The sequence below is a fragment of the Simochromis diagramma genome, unplaced genomic scaffold, assembly GCF_900408965.1.
Source record: "Simochromis diagramma unplaced genomic scaffold, fSimDia1.1 OVJJ01000481.1, whole genome shotgun sequence".
NCBI classification, from domain to species: domain Eukaryota; kingdom Metazoa; phylum Chordata; class Actinopteri; order Cichliformes; family Cichlidae; genus Simochromis; species Simochromis diagramma.
The window spans coordinates 2,595,648-2,618,475 of record NW_024386898.1 but is presented as its reverse complement, the minus strand read 5'-3'; the positions used below and the strand labels follow the sequence as shown (position 1 = coordinate 2,618,475).

The 22,828-nt window shown below is 39.8% G+C and overlaps 1 protein-coding gene across 1 annotated transcript in view; it reads right to left on the bottom strand.

Annotated features, from left to right (window-relative positions):
* The window catches only part of cdh23 (cadherin-related 23), a 187,079-nt gene extending 164,519 nt beyond the window's left edge, over window positions 1–22,560 (bottom strand). The window contains exons 1-3 of the mRNA XM_040034470.1: window positions 22,148–22,560; window positions 8,070–8,163; window positions 5,178–5,252 (exon numbers count right to left, since the gene is read on the bottom strand). Coding sequence (XP_039890404.1) covers window positions 5,178–5,252; window positions 8,070–8,154 — 160 coding nt within the window. The 5' untranslated portion in view covers window positions 8,155–8,163; window positions 22,148–22,560. The remainder of the gene's footprint in view (window positions 1–5,177; window positions 5,253–8,069; window positions 8,164–22,147) is intronic.
* Window positions 22,561–22,828: the final 268 nt, after the last annotated feature.

The window sequence follows — 22,828 nt, the reverse complement described above, 5'->3', positions numbered from 1 at the left end:
ATTAGATGCCGGCGTGACCACAGTGCACGCGTCTGATGTCGCTCACAGTGGTCCAAGGGACCGCTCAGGGAGTTTGTGTGTTCGCTCAGACACGTGAAAAATTAGAGGGAACATTGGTCGGAAGGCTACCTCATATGTTAATGGCCAACAGCAAATTCAATTAGAATATTATCATACGTTGATTTGAATCAAATTATGCCTTTACTGAGTTGGAATTTTTTTTCAGTGTTACATTTATCTTTTTATTGACAGCACAAGGGCACAGAGGAAGAGAACGAGAGCAGGATGGTGACAGCAAAAGAGCGAGAGAGCAAAAAGAAAGAAGAGTCAAAGTCAACCCCACAGTTATAAATCCAAAGTATCTTCTGTTTTGACCACATTTACTATATTTATATCATTACACTGGGACTTTTTAGGACAACCTGACAATAAAGATTTGCAAAATTGAACAAGTCCAGGTTTATGATAGATTGTTTTTTTTTAAATATCTGAATAATGTTGCGTTGATGACTTGGTTGAGTGCCTGTATGTGGTTAAGAAACTGGTATAATGTTGTGCATGTTTCTCCTTTGATATTGCATCTCCTCTACTACAAATAGTTAACTGGCTGTAGAAAATTCTTGTCAACATGATATTTGTCTTAGGTTTGACAGTAAGGGTGCACCCTAAAATGGGTGTGTTATTGAAATCTGGGATTATTTTTCTGAATGATTCAGAGACACTACGATAGGTAATACAACTATTTAGGTTGGAGAAAGTTGACAACATGTGCAAACAGCATATTCCCTTTAACTCTTTATATTAACTTCAAGCACATTATGATTGGGGGCTGAGCTCCCCTAAATCTAAATGCTCAATTCCACAATCGCCCCTGCCATGACCTGTTTAATACCAAATTTGTCTATGCCGGTTCAAACACTTGCTTTTAGATGTCAGATAAAGACAACTCTATCAAAAAGCATTGATCCAGTAAAAATAAAAACCATTCACACACATTAGGACACCATCAACCCACAACAACCCACGAAAATTATAAATACCGCTTTTTCAATGCATGCGGGCAAGCTGACAGAGCCGATCGACCGAATTAGAAGGCTGAGAAAGAGACAGTGTCCAGAAAACAGAGAGTTGACGAGCCACAGTTAATGCAGAGCATGCTTGACAGTGGGGAATTGGCTGGGGAGAGTACACAGACATTATCAACACATTTAGGGGAACACTTTAATAAGTTCTTCCTTGGGGCTACCTCTTGCTCTTTAATTATTATTGAATTGGGTACGCCACAGAGCTAATTAAAAGTGCAAGGTATTTACTGTGGCAGTCGAAGAATGTGAGGGTGCAGAGGAGAGCAAGAGAGAAACGGGAGAGGGAAGACGTTCTGACAGAAGGTTGTTATTTTAATTGTTTTAATAGTGTCCTGGTAATGGGAGATGCAGCCATGGCTCTACATCCTTCATGCAGACTAAAGGAGAGAGGGAGGGGGGGAAAATGACTCGAAGAGCCATGCTTCAGGTCTCGTTTAGCTTCTTCTAAAATCAGACAGAAAACATGAGAGAGAAGAAAATACACTGTAAGATAGGAAGCTCTAGTTTGGCTAATAAAAAACCTGGCATATATATCATATATGCCAGTCATGTATGTCCATTATGTGATCTATAGGAAATAAAGACTTTTTTCTATGTTCAGGTCGATGATGAATATGATCAACTTACAATAACTCAAAGGGTTGATTCAGAAACACATCTCCTACATTCATGCAAACAGCACACAGAAGCTTATCTCCTGTTGTTTTCTTGGACCTCTGAGGATTCTCACTTCCTTGGTAAAAACAAAAAAAGAAAAGAAATGATTTTGAATGAATATAAAAAAACCTTATCCCACATAAATGATCATGGGTTGGCATGAGGTTAAAGCACGAGCCAAATTGTTGAACAGAACGAGGCAGCAAAGCCTTTTGCTTAATTGGCATAAACTACAAGACATACACCAACCTTCCCAGCAGAGTGTGGAAGTTTTTGCGACAAATGTTGTGTTTCCACAAGTTAATTACATAGTAGAGAGCTTAATCTGCCGAATCAGGGCAAAGTGGATTAGGAGATGAGAGCATTTAATCAAAGTGTTCTCTCTGTCTAATTACACATCCCATTTCCTGACACAACACACACTGTTATCTGCCATTGCATTTAAACATCAGCTCTTCTGTTTAGCTGCCCTCCCCTCTAAGACTGAATGATCGCACCGCCTGGATGTGACAAAATAAATAAATGAATAAAAGTCACTGAATGTGAACACATGTAGACTCGAACTAAACAGAGATGCGCGCACAAACACACGGACATGCAGAGACTGAACATAAATGCGGAGAGGATTTGGTTCCAAACAAAACATTAAAATATATGTTATAACATGTATCACTGTATAACTGCAGTGTACAGCAGACCACTAATGCAACATAATCACAAGCATCGTTCATGCCAGGGTGGGCAAAAGATTTCTCCTGGGTCCTCCTCACTCGTGTTTTAAACTGAAATTGTTCTTATTTTGGGCATGAAAAATAATGGAACCTCTGTTGGACTCAAAATAATCAGTATAAGGAGAAATCTGAAGAAGAAAGCGTAGGAAAGAAACAAGCTTTCTGGTTTCTGTTTGCTTGCAGACTGATTTCTGCTGACCAGTCATGCGTTTGTGTTTGGTGCAAAAAGAACTGTAGTTGCTGAAATATAATCTCAAAACTACCGTCTATCACCTGACCACAATTTTGCTTCCTAAAAGCAAATTTTTATTTATTCAAAATGGTCAGAGCACGTAGCAGGAAGATTTGGCTCACCGACTATATTGGAAGTGCCCACAAGTTAGCCGTTGTCCCCGGAGTCATTTGACCAGCCAGTATGTTGACAGTATACAGTATATGTCACTTGTGTGAGTTCACACCAAGTCACAGCCTAATCCCACTGTGTTACATATGCATCTTCAGCACACATCTGCGCAGCATCCTTCAAACAACTTGTGCCAGTTCCCAAATCAAATCCCTTGCTGCTGAGAGGAGGAGAGAAGTGAGTGAAATATCCATGTTTGGATGTGTTCCCTCATCTGCCTGATAAATATTGTATTGAATGTGTTTTTGCATGGTGTACGAAGGCATGAGGATACTGACTTAGAGGCCATGTGCTGAAGTTACCGATCTGCTGAAAAGACAAGGCCAAATAAAAGGTGTTTTAAGTGTCTCCACGAGCATCCATGTACAGCAATTTTCCCAGGCTGTTTTTCTTGTACCTGTTATACTAATTCTTGGTGTCATCTCAGACAGCCCGCTCACACGAACCACTGTTACACCACCACAATGACTTAATCCAGCAACCTCCATGGTAACCGAATGTAACCAATCACTGTGGCTGTGGAAACCTGATCATTGCGCTCAAGTTGAGCAGTTTGGCTTCCAGTCAGCTAGACAGGTGCTCATTTACGTTCATCAAATTTGTGTGAAAATAATGGTCTAATGAAGTACAGAGGAACATATTAAGTTTTGAATATGATTAAATCGCCTCCACTGTGCCCTGAAAGGCCAATTTAACACTTCTTTATTCTTTGCACAATCTTTGCACCGAACCTTGAGATGAGAAAATATGCGGGTTCTTTTTCATTATGGCCTTTTATTCAAATGAAAAGCAAGCGTAACGTCAATCCAGTGCAGCTGTAATTGCTGCTGTACACCTACACCTGTAGGTGTTTAGGTTGAAAAAGAATCTTAAGCTATTATTCACTAGGTCACATCCTTTCCTCACATAACACACCAGCATTTGACTCATAGGCTCGTGTGGTTGTGTGAGTACATTTGTGTGTTTACGTGTTTATGAATTGGAAGGCCTCCTAGAGGAGGACATCTGCTGAGCTAATAAACGATAATCTTGACAAATTGTCACTGTCTGATCATTCAAGCCGGCTTCACAATCACATTACTGAGTAAGCCATTACAGACCGGGCCAAGGACATGACTGACAGCTCTCTAAACCAATGGAGGGCGTTGCTGTACCAACGTCCAGCTGCTTGAGAGGAGGACAATAATTCATGGCCTAAGAGCAATTGGAATGTGGAATGGAGTAGTTAGGGAAATTAGTAATGCCACCCACTAACATATCCATGCCCTTCACTGGTTAGAACAGCAGCTGAGTTTATGAAGAGATGGCCTTCCGCCAGAACCGACTTTGTCCTTTTGGATAAATATGGCACACCAGGCAACTATTGAGGGCAACGGTGTTTGAGGTCATGATGATGCAGATTTACAGTAGGTCCTATTGTGGGATACAGTAGTCTGTCCTGGCTATAGTACAAAACATTTAACTGAGATGATGACACTGGAGATGACATTGACAGCTTGATGGTGCATTTTAAAAACGCAAGACAATGCCCGTGACATGCAACCACTCGCAGAAAACAGCTCTCAGGGTGTAGACATAAGTGAACAATTTAAGACTCAGACTAGGAGTGTTGACAGACTGGTAGAGTGTAAAGGTCATGTGATAAAAAACAAACTCCTAGAAAATCAATCCACTATAAAGGATTTTAATTCCAAGCCACTGACACCCTCAGAGATGATGAAAAGCCTGACATCTTCAAATTGCCCTGTCAATCACCACAACCAACAGAAATGACATGGAAAAAAAAGAGAAAATAAATACAGGGTATAATAGAGCCAAAACTAGTGGGACATGTAATGAACAAGCTTATAATCACACAAAGGTACCCAATGTGGACAAGTTCTTTCAGACATCAACATCAAGAGGAGCTGTTGTGCAAGCTTAATATTATATAGCATAAAGAATCATTCAGACAACCAGACTCATACATATACACGCATCATGATAACGGACATCCATTTCCATCACTGTCAGCGTTTTTTATGACATTCCTCTTGACTTGCTTTTTCTTCCGCGATTTGTATTCAAGGAAGAGAGGACGGAACATATCTGTGCAGCGAGTACAGCGACGAAGCCAAAACAAAGACTAACTTACTTTAGACCTTGTAGACGCATCACACATAACAGTGTATCCCAGCTTTTTGGAGCCACAGCACATATTTTACATTAGAAAAATCACACTGCCAAACAAAAATGTCACAAAAAGTACATATTCAAAATACGAAGTATAAAAATGTACTGATGTGTGCTGAATCTACTCACCAATAGGTGTGTCTTCATAGATGAGAAGGTAGGTCGAGAAGAAGTAGTTCAGGAAACGTGGTGGCTGGTTGGAGCCTTTGGGGAGAACAGAACAATTCAAGATACATTTCACTTTTTTTTTTTAGAAAACTTGTCCTAAAAACAACAAAAAGAATATTTTAGAAATCTATTAAAAACTTGAACTTTTAATCCCAGGTTAATTTCTTCTCTCAGAAGTCAGAAGTTTACCACTAAAAGCACTTTTAATGTTCATGAATTTAAGTAATAACTGCAATTTGGCATTTTTATCAAAAAATAATAATGTGCTTTGATGAATTTGAGAATTCATGAATAGCAATGTTGCTCATGGTCTCTGATTGGTCTTCCTGTAATATTTTTGCACATAGCTGCTTTTGTTAAACTAAAAAATAAAAAAGAGGCAACAGCATGTTTCGATTTCTCTCCCTCTCAAATATTTATACAGCAAACAATAATAATAGTATGAATGTCTATAAATCAAACTGCACTACAGCTGTGTGTTCAGTTCATGATGTTAGTCTTGCAGGCAGCATTAAACTTTGATTTGACTGCAAAATCAAACTTTGGACATTTTCTATTTTCCCACCATTTATCTTGGATTTCGTAATCAAAGCTTTCTTTAATAACCTCAAGGAAGCTTTTGTGCAAGTTGGGTGTTTGGGTTTTTCCTGCTGTTCTGTCCGTGTTCGCTTCCCAAATCTCTCCCTCAATTTTCTCAACTGCTTATCCTTCTCAGTGCCACTGGGTACCTGGAGCCTATCCTAGCTGTTAATGGATGTGGGCCGGGATACATCCTGGAGAGATCGCCAGTCTATCACAGGGCTAGTCTTTCCTCATCCTTGATTTTGTTATCGTCACTCATCCAATTTTCTTCTCGCCTGCCTTTTATGATCCAATCAGCTTCTCTTCCCTGGTCTTTGATGGTGAATCGTTCATATTGTGTCCTACATGTCTACCACCTGTCCCACAATCGCCACCAGAGTCTAGACTCCTGGTGTCTTATCCTAAATGCCAAAATAACAATTTTTTATTATTATTTTAATATTATAAAAACTTTACATGAATAATTTTTTAATTTTAATGGTGCACATCTAGTGCAACGTGTAGGTACTGTGGTATAAAATGCATCAATAGCTGCACTTTTTAAAAATGAGCTACTTTTTAATTCCTTTAAGATAAAGAAATTAAAAAGTAGTGGAGCAGTGGAGCTTTATCAAAGATAAAGCTCCACTGCAGCTTTATCTTTGATGTTTTCTCTTTGTATTAATTTTTAATGACAACTACTTAAATTTAACAAACAGAAAAACCATCTGCAAAGACAAAAGTAGGAAGATCTACGTATGGGAGGGATTGTCCATTACAACACAACAGGTTAAAAGGGCCTGTTAAAGGGTTAATAGCGTCCCGTGTTTGGCGAGTGTTCTGTAATGTCAGAAGGCAGAGCAATACAAGCTGTTTTTTAGGGGGAAAGATCAGCGAACAAAGCTGATGGTCTTTGATCAGCTGAACAAGCCGGCAGACCACAGAGACAGTGAAGCAAAAGAAAAGGGAGGCCAACTTGTTTGAAGTGAGAGTGCTTGATAGAGTGAATAGGTGCTTTGAAAGTACGAGCTTTTTGTTCAGTCATGTGCCAGTCTGTGCAGAAGAAGATGCTCATCTCTGGCTTGCCTCTAGCGCTCAAGTGCCAAGAACATGGAGCGTGCTCGACAGGGTTTGAAGATAGTTAGGGTGAGGGTTAATAAGCTCCTGTCCGTACCTGTGGTTTACACCAGGCTTGGTTAAAGTAATGCGGATTGATTACAGCTACAAAATAATCACAATGATGATCATAAATCCAATTTGCTGGATCAGGGAGGTAATGCTCAAGAGAAGCACAAGGTCAGTGTGCTAATGGGGTAGTTAGAGGAGGCAAGAGAAAGAGAGGGGATTTAAAAGGTGAGGAGAAGAAAGAGGGAGCAACACGGAAAGAAAATGTGCGAGGTGAGAGACTGGAGGACTCCAGAGAAAGAAGATCTTGATAAACTCATTGCGCTTGATGGAAAGAGGTTGTGACAATCGCTTAATAACTTTCCATGCTGCTTCAGCGCTGCGTGTGATTGGAGGTGTCTCCTGCCTGTCACTGAGAAACAGTTACCATGACGTTCCACAACAGCTGAGCTCTCCCTTGCTATATCTGCCCCCCCCCCCAAAAGCCTTCATACTCAGCAAGGAAGCAAACCGGACATTTTTTTCTTGGTGGTGCTTATGGCTTAGCACTAATAATGTGAGACATTATGCAAGAGACAGTGGGGGAGAGTAGAGAAGGAAAGCGTGAGCGAAGGAATGATAATGAGAAAAAAATGGGAAAAAGGATTGAAAGGTGCACAGGCCAGAAAAAAAGTGTGGGAAAGCATCATTTAGCGCAGGAAACAGAGAAGGAAGCAGGACAACTACTCCTGCTATCAACCTAATTAACATAAACTAGCATCTTCCTGTTTTGCCTAGTAACTGATAAAGATACTAGAAAACCCATAGTTATTCGTGATACCTTATTTGACTAACAAAGGTAGATCTGCAGTTAAATGTTGACACCACATAAATTTTTTAAAGCCTTTTATTCTGGGAAGTTTGACTGATTTAAAACCTTTTCAGTTATTCAGTTTGAAATTCACACTGTTCTACATATTCACAAAAATAGCTGCCAACTAAAACCACAATTTGCTACTTTTTATCCACGGTCATAAATCAAACTGAAATGCATCCACTACTGCAGGGATTTATGGTAACTGTATAAAATATGCAGCATAAAGACCTTTCCCTAATAACCAACACTCGACAAAATGAAAGTCTAGTCTGTGGATTTACAGATCCTTATTCTTCGCAGCCAGGACTTACCTTCACAGAAAGAGTGGAGAAAGAGGAAGGCAAGGAGGAGCTTGGCGACTGCCATCCTGCCACCTAAACCCACACTCCTCGACATCACCTGCACCTGATAAAAGACAAACACAGAATACAGACAGATCATTTTGTTTACCAAAACTAGGCCTGATCCTCAATATATCAATGAAAGACAACATTTCATCCTCAATTTTACAAGCATTTTCTTGGGTTAAGCCCAATTTTCAGTGTTTATTTCCAGATGAATTGAGCCAGAAGTTCTTAATGGCTTTTACTTTTTTATATGTATATACAGGGAGTGCAGAATTATTAGGCAAATGAGTATTTTGTCCACATCATCCTCTTCATGCATGTTGTCTTACTCCAAGCTGTATAGGCTCGAAAGCCTACTACCAATTAAGCATATTAGGTGATGTGCATCTCTGTAATGAGAAGGGGTGTGGTCTAATGACATCAACACCCTATATCAGGTGTGCATAATTATTAGGCAACGTCCTTTCCTTTGGCAAAATGGGTCAAAAGAAGGACTTGACAGGCTCAGAAAAGTCAAAAATAGTGAGATATCTTGCAGAGGGATGCAGCAGTCTCAAAATTGCAAAGCTTCTGAAGCGTGATCATCAAACAATCAAGCGTTTCATTCAAAATAGTCAACAGGGTCGCAAGAAGCGTGTGGAAAAACCAAGGCGCAAAATAACTGCCCGTGAACTGAGAAAAGTCAAGCGTGCAGCTGCCAAGATGCCACTTGCCACCAGTTTGGCCATATTTCAGAGCTGCAACATCACTGGAGTGCCCAAAAGCACAAGGTGTGCAATACTCAGAGACATGGCCAAGGTAAGAAAGGCTGAAAGACGACCACCACTGAACAAGACACACAAGCTGAAACGTCAAGACTGGGCCAAGAAATATCTCAAGACTGGTTTTTCTAAGGTTTTATGGACTGATGAAATGAGAGTGAGTCTTGATGGGCCAGATGGATGGGCCTGTGGCTGGATTGGTAAAGGGCAGAGAGCTCCAGTCCGACTCAGACGCCAGCAAGGTGGAGGTGGAGTACTGGTTTGGGCTGGTATCATCAAAGATGAGCTTGTGGGGCCTTTTCGGGTTGAGGATGGAGTCAAGCTCAACTCCCAGTCCTACTGCCAGTTTCTGGAAGACACCTTCTTCAAGCAGTGGTACAGGAAGAAGTCTGCATCCTTCAAGAAAAACATGATTTTCATGCAGGATAATGCTCCATCACACGCGTCCAAGTACTCCACAGCGTGGCTGGCAAGAAAGGGTATAAAAGAAGAAAAACTAATGACATGGCCTCCTTGTTCACCTGATCTGAACCCCATTGAGAACCTGTGGTCCATCATCAAATGTGAGATTTACAAGGAGGGAAAACAGTACACCTCTCTGAACAGTGTCTGGGAGGCTGTGGTTGCTGCTGCACGCAATGTTGATGGTGAACAGATCAAAAACACTGACAGAATCCATGGTGGCAGGCTTTGGCAGTTGTCCTTGCAAAGAACGGTGGCTTATTGGTCGCCTGATTGTTTTTGTTTTGTTTTGAATGTCCGAAATGTATATTGTGAATTGGAAATTGTTATATTGGTTTCACTGGTAAAAATAACTAAGTTAAATGGGTATATCTTTGTTTTTTGATTACGTTGCCTAATATTATGCACAGTAATAGTCACCTGCACACACAGATACCCCTAAACTAGCCTAAAACTAAAACACAAACTAATAAACTTGCCACAAACATTCAGCTTTGATATTAATGAGTTTTTTGGGTTCATTGAGAACTATGGTTGTTGGTCAATAATAAAATTATTCCTCAAAAATACAACTTGCCTAATAATTCTGCACTCCCTGTGTATACAATAACTGCTCCAATTTAAGTTACCACTTACATGTTTATAATTATTATTATTGGACTGCTTCAGGACAATGAATAGCTTGAACCCATATGGCTGTATGTAAATGGCATGTGGGTGTAATGTATTTGAATTATATGACTGGTGCTTTAGCTTTTTTTTTTTTCATTATACTTGTCCTATTTCAAATGGTGTCTGCAGTATGTTTTATGGTGAACCTGGTGAAGCCCACAAGCTGAAATGTGTGTGTCAAATAATACAGCTGTCCTGTACACTACAAGTATTGCTGGAGCTCTCTGGCCATATCATACCCCAACACAAGCACAGGGTATATCACAAACAATCAACTCATTTCAAAGTGCTTTAATTCACCAGTAACGATCACCGCACGTACTGTTAGAAAGACAGTTTTCGTGAGTTTCATGTGGTTGCTGGTACAGTAGGTAGCATAACAACAGCAGCGGCTGCAGTGTCTCCAGACATGCTCGCAAAACTATGGGGCGAGTTTGACTATCGTATGGACATATGCAGTGCAGGGGACACACTGAGCACTTCTGAACATTAGTTTTGTATGTTAAACTTTATGTTAAGCCATGTATTTTGAAATGTACTTCTATGTCCATATGCCGTGCCTTGTTTCAGCAGGGCCTCACAGGTAGGCAAACTCATTTGGTGACAACTTAATTTTTGAGTGTTATCTTTCCAAATCCTCCTCCTTCCTGAAGCCCACTGTGCCATTGCTCACAGTAAAAATGGTGCAAATATAGGGCTGCTTTTCCTTCACGTATCTAATAGCAAAGAATGGCAAATGACTAAAGAGACACCAGCGTAAGAAGCATGGATATACAATTCAAATACTGCTGTGGTGCCGTTAAAGGTGTTCTGTATGCAGTGGATTCAATTCCAGCAAGGCAGCTAAAATTTACAGGTGAGTGAGAAAGAAATTTCAAGTAAAGAATAGGCTGTCATTGCTTATTGTATAAATATGTGTGTGAGTGTATTTGTATGTGTATATGTCTTTATTTTAGCTATGCATGTGTGTCCCTTTCAATAGGCACATTTGTTTTCATTTGGATTCTAGTTTCCTCGGCATTATTTTTATTTCAATTCCTGTAACAATGCAGTCTGTATGGCTGTCACTATTATTTGTTTTACCTCATCCCTTCATCCTTTCCTTCCCCCCTCTTTTATTCACATGAATTTATCTCTCTGGGACCCTGAACACCTGGCTTTCAGGGGAGTCTTGTTTTGAATCCGCCAAATACTGACATTTAGACAAGACCCCTTACTGCCACATCTGAACACACTGGGCAATCCTTCACTGCAACAAATTTCCCCATGTAGGACGGAAGTCCTTTAATGCTGTGAAAGGGGGTTTCCTATGACAACCGAACTAGATAAATGTAACCAAACAGTAACTGAAAACAAAACACATCAGTGTCATTATTTATAAAGGCTGATAAATTAAAATTTGATTGAGATGGAAGAAACACCCTTCAACCATCTTAATGTGGGAGAATTTGTCCACCAGAGGGCACTCTGCAACTTCCCTGTTGGTAACACAGGTGTAGAATAGCAGGAACACAACAACTAACTGATCCAAGCAGAGAGTGTGAAAAAAGAAACTCATGACCCCTCACGAAAGTATTTATAAACTCTACAGTCAAGTAAATAACTACACATAAAAATTATTAGGGAAATCCGTTTATGTTTCACGTGTCCGATAGAAAAAATGGCGGTTAATAGTATATCAGAATATCACATATTTGAATCATCAAATATTGTTACTGGTCTTAATTGGTATTTGACACAATGTGTCAAACTTGTTAAATACAAGACAGCTGGACCTAATGGTGAAATGTTTCTTATTGACGCTTGGGGCTGATCAGTCTGAATTAAAACGATCAATAAAGCCATTTCCCAGCTGTCTACTCCAAAAAGATCTTAAGAAATTGTACAAAGAGAAGTGAGCAAAGACATTCGGTGTATTTTAATTATTTTTTTGTAATCCCATTAAAGCATTTTCTATATGTCTGCAGTTCTATATAGGATCAAGTCATATTCTATCGATTCTCTTCGAGGAAAGGCAAATGCCTGAAAACAAAAAAAGAGATCTTTGTAAAAAAATTTGTTGTGAAAGATGAATTTTGTACTAAATATCTGTTGTGCAATATAAATCATTTTTATTTACCCTGTCCTACATATTAATGGTGGATATTTACATTGCTGTCTGAAACAGATCCCTCAGTCCATTACCTGCACACACACACACACACGCACACACGCACACACACATATAATCCAGACCCTTACTCAGCCTTCCTCCAAATGCTAACGGACATTTCTGAGATGACAAATGGGTGAATATGACTGACGGATACTGGTCGAGACTGACACATTAGATCTGAAAGCGTCGGGAGCAGCCATGGAAAATTTAAAAAAAAGTCTTACTGCATCAGCATCGCTGGTGTGACCTGGATGCAGGTGGATTCGTTATTAAACATTCTCACAAACATGCATTCCCCCAAAAGTTGCAGATGGACAATACTGTAGCTGGAGGACGAGGGAATCTCACACATCGACCTGCCTCCTGTTTTATCTATGTGTGTAACCTGGATTGTGCCTATCACTCCAGGCTCCTATCACGGCCTGCCTGAGGCATAAGCAAAGTAACCAGCTGCTAAGTACTGCTTTGAGCAAATGACAAACTTGAAAGTTATTCATAATAACTTAACTCTAAAAATTCAGTAAAAAGTGAAAAACTGCATTATTTAAATTTGGCAACTTTTATGCACTGATCTTCTGCAGGAGCACACTGTTTCTAGTTCTCCAGTCTATGCTAAGAATGCTTCCTGTCAAAGCTGTGGCCCTTTTACTTAATTTTCATTTCTGTGAAGAGACAAAAGTTGCCGCGAGCTAAATCCGATGAGTAGGCTTGGTAATGAGCAACGACTGCGTTGGTCCAGCCAAAGAAATTTACACATAAACACACTGGAACAGTGTGATGCACCACAGCTCAGGTTGGTTCCAGAATTTTTTTTTTTACCTCAGACCCTTCAGGACATGCTATGACTCTATGATAACAGTCTGACCCTAGGGGACAAACTCGTGGCGCATAATCCTCAAAAACAACAAGCATGCTCTTGGTTATGTTCCTGTTCCTGAAGCCTGCATGCTTTTTGCACTGTAAAGACTGTTGTTGAGTCCCCATGTCATAGCACGTAATGCCAATGATGAGCCTTGATATGCAAGTTGGAACTAATTATTAGAACCTTTTGGGTAGTGTGCTCCCCAGGGAGAGCAGATAACAGCTACGGGGCACCAGAGTTCCTGTTCCACACACTGGTTTTGGTTTAGGAAGCGTGATAAAGTTTTAATGATTAGCTGCACTCACAACAGTAACAACATTTATAATAATGCAGTATTTCGAAACTTTTATCTATTTTTCAAAATTCCTGTTCAGAAATTAAGATGACGGTCTGCATCAGCCACTGATTACTCCTATTTTTATACCAACATATGAGCCACAAGACAGTTAGTGAACCATCAAACGAATACACTGTAACTGACATACTGCTGTCAGCATGTGCTGAGGTACACTCAGCTGCTCCTGCACCTTGCGGGGCTCTCGTCATTCATCCAGCTGTGAGAGAATTATGCAGCAGCAGATGCCAGAAGCCAGATCCGTTTTCACTTTCTCTTTCCATCGTGAATTATGGCCATTTATGATCTCACATAGTTATGACAGTATTGGCCTCATTGTTAGAAGAAGATTTGACTCTCTGTCTGATGTTCACACCTCTGCCTGCCCCTCAGCGTCTACAGTATCTGCGGTGTGATTCTTTTAGATTAATGTGGTTTTGATACATTTTGCCTTTTGGCTTCCAAACCTTGAAAATTTTATAGATTATTACAGACATATTACACATGTTCACATATGATAGACAACATGTCTGTGGTCAAAGCAATAAAGTTACTTTCGAATATACATGGACAATCTCCCTCATTAAACTGTAGGCATCAGAAATAGGATGATTTTACATGTTTTGTTTTTATCTGACAACACATAAGGATGAGAAATGAATCAAAAATAAGTCAAAACCAGCGTTTAGAACTTCAGCCCCATGTTTGTTAATTCTGTGATTTTTTTTCCCCTTTAAAACATATTACTGTGTGTAGTCACACTATGTGTATTATGTATGTTGTTGTAACACCATGTGTGTTGAGTCTAACCTGTCCAGTCTGTAACATGGAAACATCATGAAGGAAAAGTCAAACACTAGCCGACTGCACAACTGAAGCATTGTGTTCCAACGAAAAATGCTGCATCCAAGCTTTGGACACGTAACAAAAAGAAGGAAAGCGAAAACTCAGTAAAAAATCATTTCAGCAATGCTTGTGTAGGTTTGCAGTTTGATTGACTGGTTTAATGCTTGTTTTGAAACACATTATATTATAAATTTAGCAAAAAGAAGCATAAATAAATGTATACTGCATTCAAGATGGCAGGGCAACATGGCCGCTTCCACAAATCAACTGTGTTTTTTTAATGGATTAATTTTAAGTTTCTGAGAACGTATCAGTTCTTCGAAGATCTAATCACATAATGTGATCTTATCACACAAGCCAATTAGTCTGAAATACAACATATTCCCAACCCCTCTTGTTATGTTGTAGTGCAGTTTGAAACATTAATGAAAATGAAATGGTAATTAGATTCGTTAAGTATTTAACTCAGCCTATTGTGTGAACATGTGCAGTTCAACATGCATACAGTATGCATCACTGCAATCACTTCACAGTAGGGGAGTGTGGGAAGGTGAAGGGTTGCAATCAAACTCGGCATAGCTCCACGGGAACACTAACCATGGCCACGTGTCTTACACACTCAAACTTAAAACCAATTCTTTGATAGCAGATTTTGTATAAACGATGTACGAAAGCGAAACTGGAGAATATTTCTAAGCATGTTCAAGTAATATGTGTCCACAAACAAAAAAAAAAACTTTGTATAATCAAAGACACAGATTTAAAGAATATATTTGTTTTTAATATTAACCAAGTTTTTAAAAACTGAACTCAAAATGTGCCAATTAAACTGCAGAGGACATGACTCAGCAGGAGGTGGTCCTCAAACCAACCTGGGTCCTTCTCCAGCACCGTCCCACTCCACTGGTAATACTGTCACCATCTATCAATCCTTCACCACCAGCTCCCCAGTTTCTGTCAGAGCTACTGTTCATCTTTCTCCCATTTCTGTTTTTTCTACCTGTCTTTTCCATGTTTTTCACTTTTTAGTCATCACATTTTTCTGCTATTAGTGTTTTCTACATTTTTCCAATTTACCACGCAACTCGATTCTGAAGTGGGGTAGTCCAGAAAATGTTTGAGGGACCGCTGTGCTAAATTTTGGAAGAAATCATATCTACTAAAATATAGATCAGCAACACAACAAATACATATTTTTAAGGGCCGTGCTCTTTTTATTTGTTGGACAAGTACATCTCATCGAAACTACACTTCAAAAGGAGAACCTTGGGCTGTTCTTGAGACTTGCTTGTTGTGGTTAAAGGAGCTTATCTTTACCTGTAAATGTTGGATCACAAGTTTCTCACACTTACGCACACCACAATTTAAGTCCAATAGTCCACTTACTGTCTGTTTAATATTTAGGGAAACATTTTTATACATGTCGCGGTGGTAAAGTTTAGGATAGCGGTGATCCATGTCTGTGTAATGGTTTACAACCCCACAGTTTATCTGACAGTGATATACCTTTAAGGCACCATAAAGTTAAGAGTAATATCTGAACCCAGTGTGTTCTGTCCAGAGAGGCTTGCCTTCCCACATGGTGTCTCCTGGCTTACACCACTCGATATTATTGATTACATGGCAATTGTGTCTGACTTGCTTTAATCTCAAAGGCACCGTTTTCAGGGGAGAGTGTTGGACCTCAGCAGGCAGCCAAATCTGGGTTATTACAGCAAATCAATGAGTGATTTCGGCCTGCCCTTGGTGCTCATAAAAAAGCCATCACTCATTAGCACAGTGATCACAGACAGATTAGCAGACATTTGGCTTTGTCAGGGAGGAGGGAGGGGCAGCACCGCTCTGATGAGCTGAGTAATGTCTTCCTTCCCGCCCTCCTGATCTCTTCATCTCCAATATGACATGACTTTCTGAAACCCTTAGTCAGCAAACCTCACTTACATGACAAGAGTGCAGTGTAAACAGGATGCCATTTGGACTGCAGGGCATGCAGTGCTTTCTGAGTAGAAATTGTAATCAAACTGGCACAGATCCCTGATTATGAGTGAACTGATTTCGTCAAAGTTTGGAGAAAATCAAGCCAATAGCCACTGAGATACTATATCCTGGAAAACAACACATGTCCAGCAAAGTACCTAACAGCATTGGTAATAATCAAAATCACTTTTTATGCTTCTGTAATGGCTAAATCCAACAGTGTGAGCAAGCATTTAAATTAAAATTATATTTTTAATGCTCAGAATTTTCAAATTTACTGTTTTACAAAATAACATTTTAAAAATTAAAAGGTGTTATTTTTTTTTATTAAGATGCTAAATTACAGTTGTGTACTTTCAGTCCAGAACAGAACAAACTAGCTTTAGTGGTTAAACGTTATGCTTGATTAATTTCAGACTTCTCAGAGAAGTCCGGGTGTGTCGGCTCAAATTTGAGAATAAAAATGTGAATTCTGTTTATTATTTGCCTACTGAATAAAAATGTAATTTTTTACTTTTAATCAGGATTTTTGACTGATTTTTAAAATATTTCTGTTTTATTGTTTTTATGACAGTGACCTAAGCCCAGTCTTCTAATAACCATGTGAGTTGTCATTCATATATACGCACACCAAACTCCAAATAACCACAAGCCTTAAGGAACTGGAGAAAACATAACACAAGCCGCTTCCAGTTCTCAGATGAGCCGAAGCTGGTCCCTGCTGATTGGCTTGTTCAGAAAGCAGCTGGAGTGAAACCTCCCTTCAATAAAAGATCACTGACTCCCCACTAGCAGATATGGGGGACTGTAGATCACATGCCAAGACAACACTGTTCTTCCAATGGAGATGCCTGCATCGGCTTTGATCCTGTATGGGTTGACAGTAGTGCCTTGCAAAACACGGTAGGGGAGAGGGAGCAGCTTACACAGAACCTGAGGAGATGGTAATTATCCAGAACAGCACGGGAGCACTGAATGGCGCATCATTACAGCAGCCTGTAACAAAACGCTTGAAAAGGTGCAATTGATACACCCTGTCCCGTGTTGACCAACGCCACAACGTGTGAAAAGCAAGTTACCATCAGCACTGGGTGCAACACATTCAAATGTATAATAAGGTTTTGCTGTTCCTAAATTCAGTGATCACATTACAGTTACTAATAAAGCAATTATGGTCTTACTGGCGTGACCCAAGAGTCTGTCCTCAGCATGTTCAGTGTTACATGGGATAATAACAGTAACAACAGGGTTTCAAGGATGTTGGAGCAGGGGCAAGGAAAGAGTGCAAAAATAGTGTAGTGCTTAAAAGAGACATCTGGTGAAATATTTCACAACTCAGTTAATTAACAAGATGATTCAATATAAGAAAAAATTACCATCCCAGACGGATTTTACATGGAAAAATCTAAAAAAATGAAATGCCTAACCATGAAATGATTGCCAGAAATCCAAGTTTCTTACAAAATTGAGAGTTCATTGAACTATCTCGCAAATCTGTAAATAAATAAATAAATTAAATGTTAATTTCCATATTTAACGGTTAATTTGCATCTTATTTGCTGCCATTTTTTTATTGTTCAAAAATGTATTGTTTTTCAGGGGGGGGGGGGGGGGGGGGAATCACACTGATGATGCAGAAGTCTCCAAAACTCACAAAAAACTGCCTGCATCAAATATGATACTCAAAGAATTAAGGGGTTAACAAATATGAAATAACAGCATTACGGCCAAAAACCAATAAAAGCCCCTCAGAGGAAAGGTTCTGCAGTGAAAATCCCTACATGGGCTCAGGGATAATTTTTAAAAGTCTAGTGAACTGTTAGCAAAGACAGTGTATCACTCCAACTACAAATGCACTGAGAGTTAAAAATGGTAAATGGTAAATGGCCTGTATTTGTATAGCGCTTTACTAGTCCCTAAGGACCCCTAGGCGCTTTACACGTTCAGTCATCCACCCATCACACACACCTAAAATTCTAATATGCAAAGAAGAGAAAAACATATAACATAGATCCACAAAAGCTGCTGCCTTCTGAGCTCATCTAAGATAGACTGGGATGAAGCTCTGGAAAATCCAGTGCTCTAACCAATCAAAATTCGAATACTTTGGGGAAATCACGGAGGCTGTGGGCTAAAGAGCACAGGGACAAAAATCAACACCTGTGACAGAGTAGGCATGTGTTATTACAGTATGGTAAAGGAGCACATTTGTGGATATACAAGTCTTTTAAATGTTTAGGTGATTGAATGCTTAAGCGTGGATGATAAATGATGTTGATGTATGTACGCTATGAAAGCCGAGAACGGTTCTGAAGGAATGTCTTTAATATTAATTTCCCAGAAAAAGTGAGAACAGTTGACTAGATCCATATTCGACGCAGTGAAAAACAAACACAAAATGATGCACCAAAAAAAAGTATCATAATGGGCTTTTGTGTGGGGAAAAAAGATAAACATTACAGCTCGTTGTCTCATAAGACTTTCATTTAAAACACCACGGCAGAGTCAGACAGCTGTATCTCCTCCTGTCATCTCCTTTTTCCTAAGTGCACAGTGACAACGCAATCTTAATGCTCTTATTTTAGGCTTTTATGTGGTATAAGTATGTGGTGTGAACATAATGATATACTAGGTGACTTTTTCCTCTCATCCATCTACTGCTAAAAAGCCAAGATCCATATACTGTCACGTCCTTGTTGTTCTCAACTCCACTTTCATTTTACTCGATCACAATGTTTTTTATCTCCACTCCTGTCAGCCATACAGTAGATACCCTAAAACAGTTCTTTTAAATTCTTTCCCTTCTTTTTATACCATAATCAGAGAAATATTTCAATATACACTAAATTTCCCTCAATTCAGGGCTAACCTGTGATTTTTCTTTCCTTCACGCTCAGATTCTGTGACGCTAAACAAATTTAACTCCCCCATAATCTGAACTGATTGCTTCCTTCCCAAATTTTCATGTCAGTCATAAAACGCCTGTATTGTCACCAGGCTCTTTCTCCACTTGGCCTTCATGCGCCGCGATGAGCTTGGTAACGCTGTCCCAGCAGAGGCCCGAGTGTATATCAGACAACATAAACACAGACAGCTGTGTCACAGGGCAGCCGATAGCCTGTAGAGACTCATTCATCTCCTTTTGTCTCTGTCTCTGTTAGGATACAGTCATGCTACTCTGCCTGCACTTGACTGTCTATTCTGTTTGAAAGATTAAAACACAACATTTAGCAGCTCCTCTCTGACACAGATGACCTTTGCATCCCAACCATTCACCTCAACGAGTCCTGCCTCCCATCTTTCCTCGCCCTCCCTGTCTCTCCTCCCCCTCCATCATCTTTCATTCTGTTCCACTCCGACTTCAGGGCAGTATTCCAGGCATAAATACCAACAACAAGGATTTGTCACAGAGCTGCCATTAAATTGCTGTTTTGTTTGTTTTACATGGCATGGTTTATTTCCAGGGGAGAACGCATTTCAATATGGTAAATGCTACTGGCTTAGATATGAATCCCCAGTGTTTTCACTACAATGAATAAAAAGCTTCAGTCTTCTCCGTAGGGAAATTTCAATTTCTAAATTCCTTCATAATGGTTTCACACTTACACAATAAAGAATCAATACAAGGATTAGTAGCAATAGACCAGAACAGGATTATTGTGGATTGTTGGGTTTACAACAAACTCTTTTAGCCATCTCCTTCACTAAGAGGACACTGTCATTGATCTGATCAAATATGTGCCTTTTGTACACCATTACAAAGAAAAGCCTGTGTTCACATCCGTACGGATGGCAGCACCTGTAAAACAACTGGCTGAGCTAAATCGTCTCCTCTTCCCTCTCCTCTTCTCCAGCCTGTTTTCTTCAGTTCTGCCCGACTGCCTTGGCTGATTTAATGACCACACGTAGTTGGACCAGGAGAGAGGCTGGTGCAGAAATTGGAAAAGTGGGAAACATGCAATGGCTATAATCACAGGGAATGTGGTGTAGTTATTAAAACTGAAAGTCAAAAGGCCGGAAACCTTTCATCTGTGAGCTTTGTGCTGAAAGCTGTCATATGGAGAGCGCTGTGTTTAATATACATGTGCACTGTACATAGATGATCATTTAAAAAAATCTGTTAAACTCAATTCTGACTTCTAGAAATCTATTAATTCAAAATAAACAAACATACCAATAACTAGTACCAACTCAGCCATCACTTCTTTGTCACTGAAGAGCAGGTACACAGCCTGTTCAGATGCTTTTACACCTGATAATTAACAGCAGCCCTTTCCCAATGGTTCCACTCACAATTTCCACAGATTAGCTGAGCTGCAGCAATTATGCCAACACCACAGAACAAAATGACTTGCCTCATTTTATATCTATCACTTTTCCACACTCTTCATTATCTTCCCACTTTTTCCTCTTACGCAAGTTTACCTTTCTTAAACTTTACAGTACTACAGCTTTTTCTTGTCTTTATCCTCTGCTCTGCTTCCTGCCTGAGACCTCATACAACAGTCCAGTACAGTCACCATATCTGCAATTCATTCCTCTATCCCTCATATTGGGTTTCATTTGAGGCTGTCAGTCAAGGCGTCTGTCAGATATGGACTCTCCGTTTCACTATTTTTTTCTCCTATTTTTGAACTTAAAGAATGACAGTGACTCAGAAAGGGCAACTGTCAGATGCGTGCTTTCCCCACATAATGCATGAAACACTGAAATAGTTTCTCTTCAGTTTATCACACGCAGAATATAAAACATGAGATTCTTTGAACAGAAGGTCACGTTCTAACAATCGTTTTAAAGGCTTATGAAACAAGCAAATATAGTTTTTGTGGTATATTTTAACATTATAACCAAAGTCACAATAGCATAACAATTATATTTGCACTTACAGTATTAAGCCAGAATATGGGATTACCAAGGCCAAAATGATCTTGCAGTGGATTACAATAAAAGTAGTGACACTCTTTCAGTTCTCAGAGGCACAAAAATCTTGGTGACTGTTTAATTAATTAATCCCGATTAAAATTGCAGCTGCCGGTTACAATGTTTAATCTGAATTATACTGTTTAAGGCAAAAAGATATTACTATATTAGCCTTGATGGCAATTGATTCATTACTGCTATGGTAAGAAGCTTGCTCACATAAATAAATACATGAAAACACATATAAAGTGGATTTCTGTCCACTTTATCAGGTTTACAGTTTGAAAAGAATTTGATTGGGCTACTCTTTCCTCATAGTCACATATTTCACTTTGCTAGAGGCAAGCATATAAAGATGTCATTCAGCTTTATAACAACCACAAGTACACAGGCGCTACTATGCAAAGCTGCAGCATCACCTATTTATGAAGCAAATCCACACACACGCATTTATATATATATATAAAAGTTCTAAGTAAGCGTTGCGTCGCAGCGGTGTTCAGGTGACACATGAATAAGTAAGTGGGCACCGGGGCGCTTCCCAGCAGGCACCTCTAGAGTCGCCAGGGCTACCTGAGATAACACCGTACACCTGACACCTCTGCGCAAGAATGCACCCTACCTCACATGTACGGACTCTTTAGTTACTCTGACAAAATAACGTAACAAGAAGATACAGCAGCAACAGTTGGACGGAGGCATTACAGAAAACGACCCAACTTGAATGAAGTGCAGGTGCTGGTTAATGTCCAACATTTCTGTAAAATTTGACCACATTAAAACATTAATTGCATCACCAGGCAACTAGTTCCAAAACTCTTCTTTGTGCGGAAATTGAAAACGCACTGCCTCACCAAATGCCGAAGTCAGAGACATATGTGAGCATAAAAAAGTCGCAAATTGCGGCACATGGTGAGTGAAGTGCTAGAGCAGATCACACAAAACATTATTGATTATGTGGAAAGCTCTCCCCTGTTGCAGTCATCACTCCATTTCTGCTTTGTGTCCACAAACTCATAACTGTGTGATCAAGTCATTATCATATTGTCCTACCTTCCTCGTCCGTGTCCGTCGCTGGCTGGGCGCCTTTAGACTCGATTGCCTGTCCTGCTGTGATGCGTTACCAAGTATCTGCTCCCCTCTCCCTCTCTCCTTTCTCCCCTCTCCCTCTCTCTCTCCGTGTCTCTCCCGTTAGCTTTACTCTATCACCACCAACGCCCCGGTGATTGCAAATTTCAAATCTCAGTGTTCAAAATTGCCACTGCAAACCCACCAAGCGCAGCATAAATCATCTCTTCTCCGAAGCTCCCATAATGTCCAGCGTTATACCCACTGCTCCATAGCCAGGGTAGCACTCCAACAGGCACCATAACTTTTAAATATTTTTTCTTTCACATTTTTTCACCTGCTTTTCGCATAAGCCCTCGAGCACAAATCCTTTCCCATATGTCACCACATGATTTGCATATTATGCTTTTATTGGGGCATTAACTGACTGCAGCTTCTTTTGCAAAAGCAAGCATACAGGAATGGCCCGGCTGCTGCGTTTAGGTCAATGGAAAAATGTAAAACAGATATTTTGAAAATCATCTGCGCGCTTCACCAAAGCAGAATGAATTTGGTGCGATTACACAGATCTGTTTATGAGCTTCTACATAAGCTCATGAGCTGATATATCGCACAGATTAAATTTGATATCAGTTCATCACAGAGCTCATTGATAAGAGGCGAATA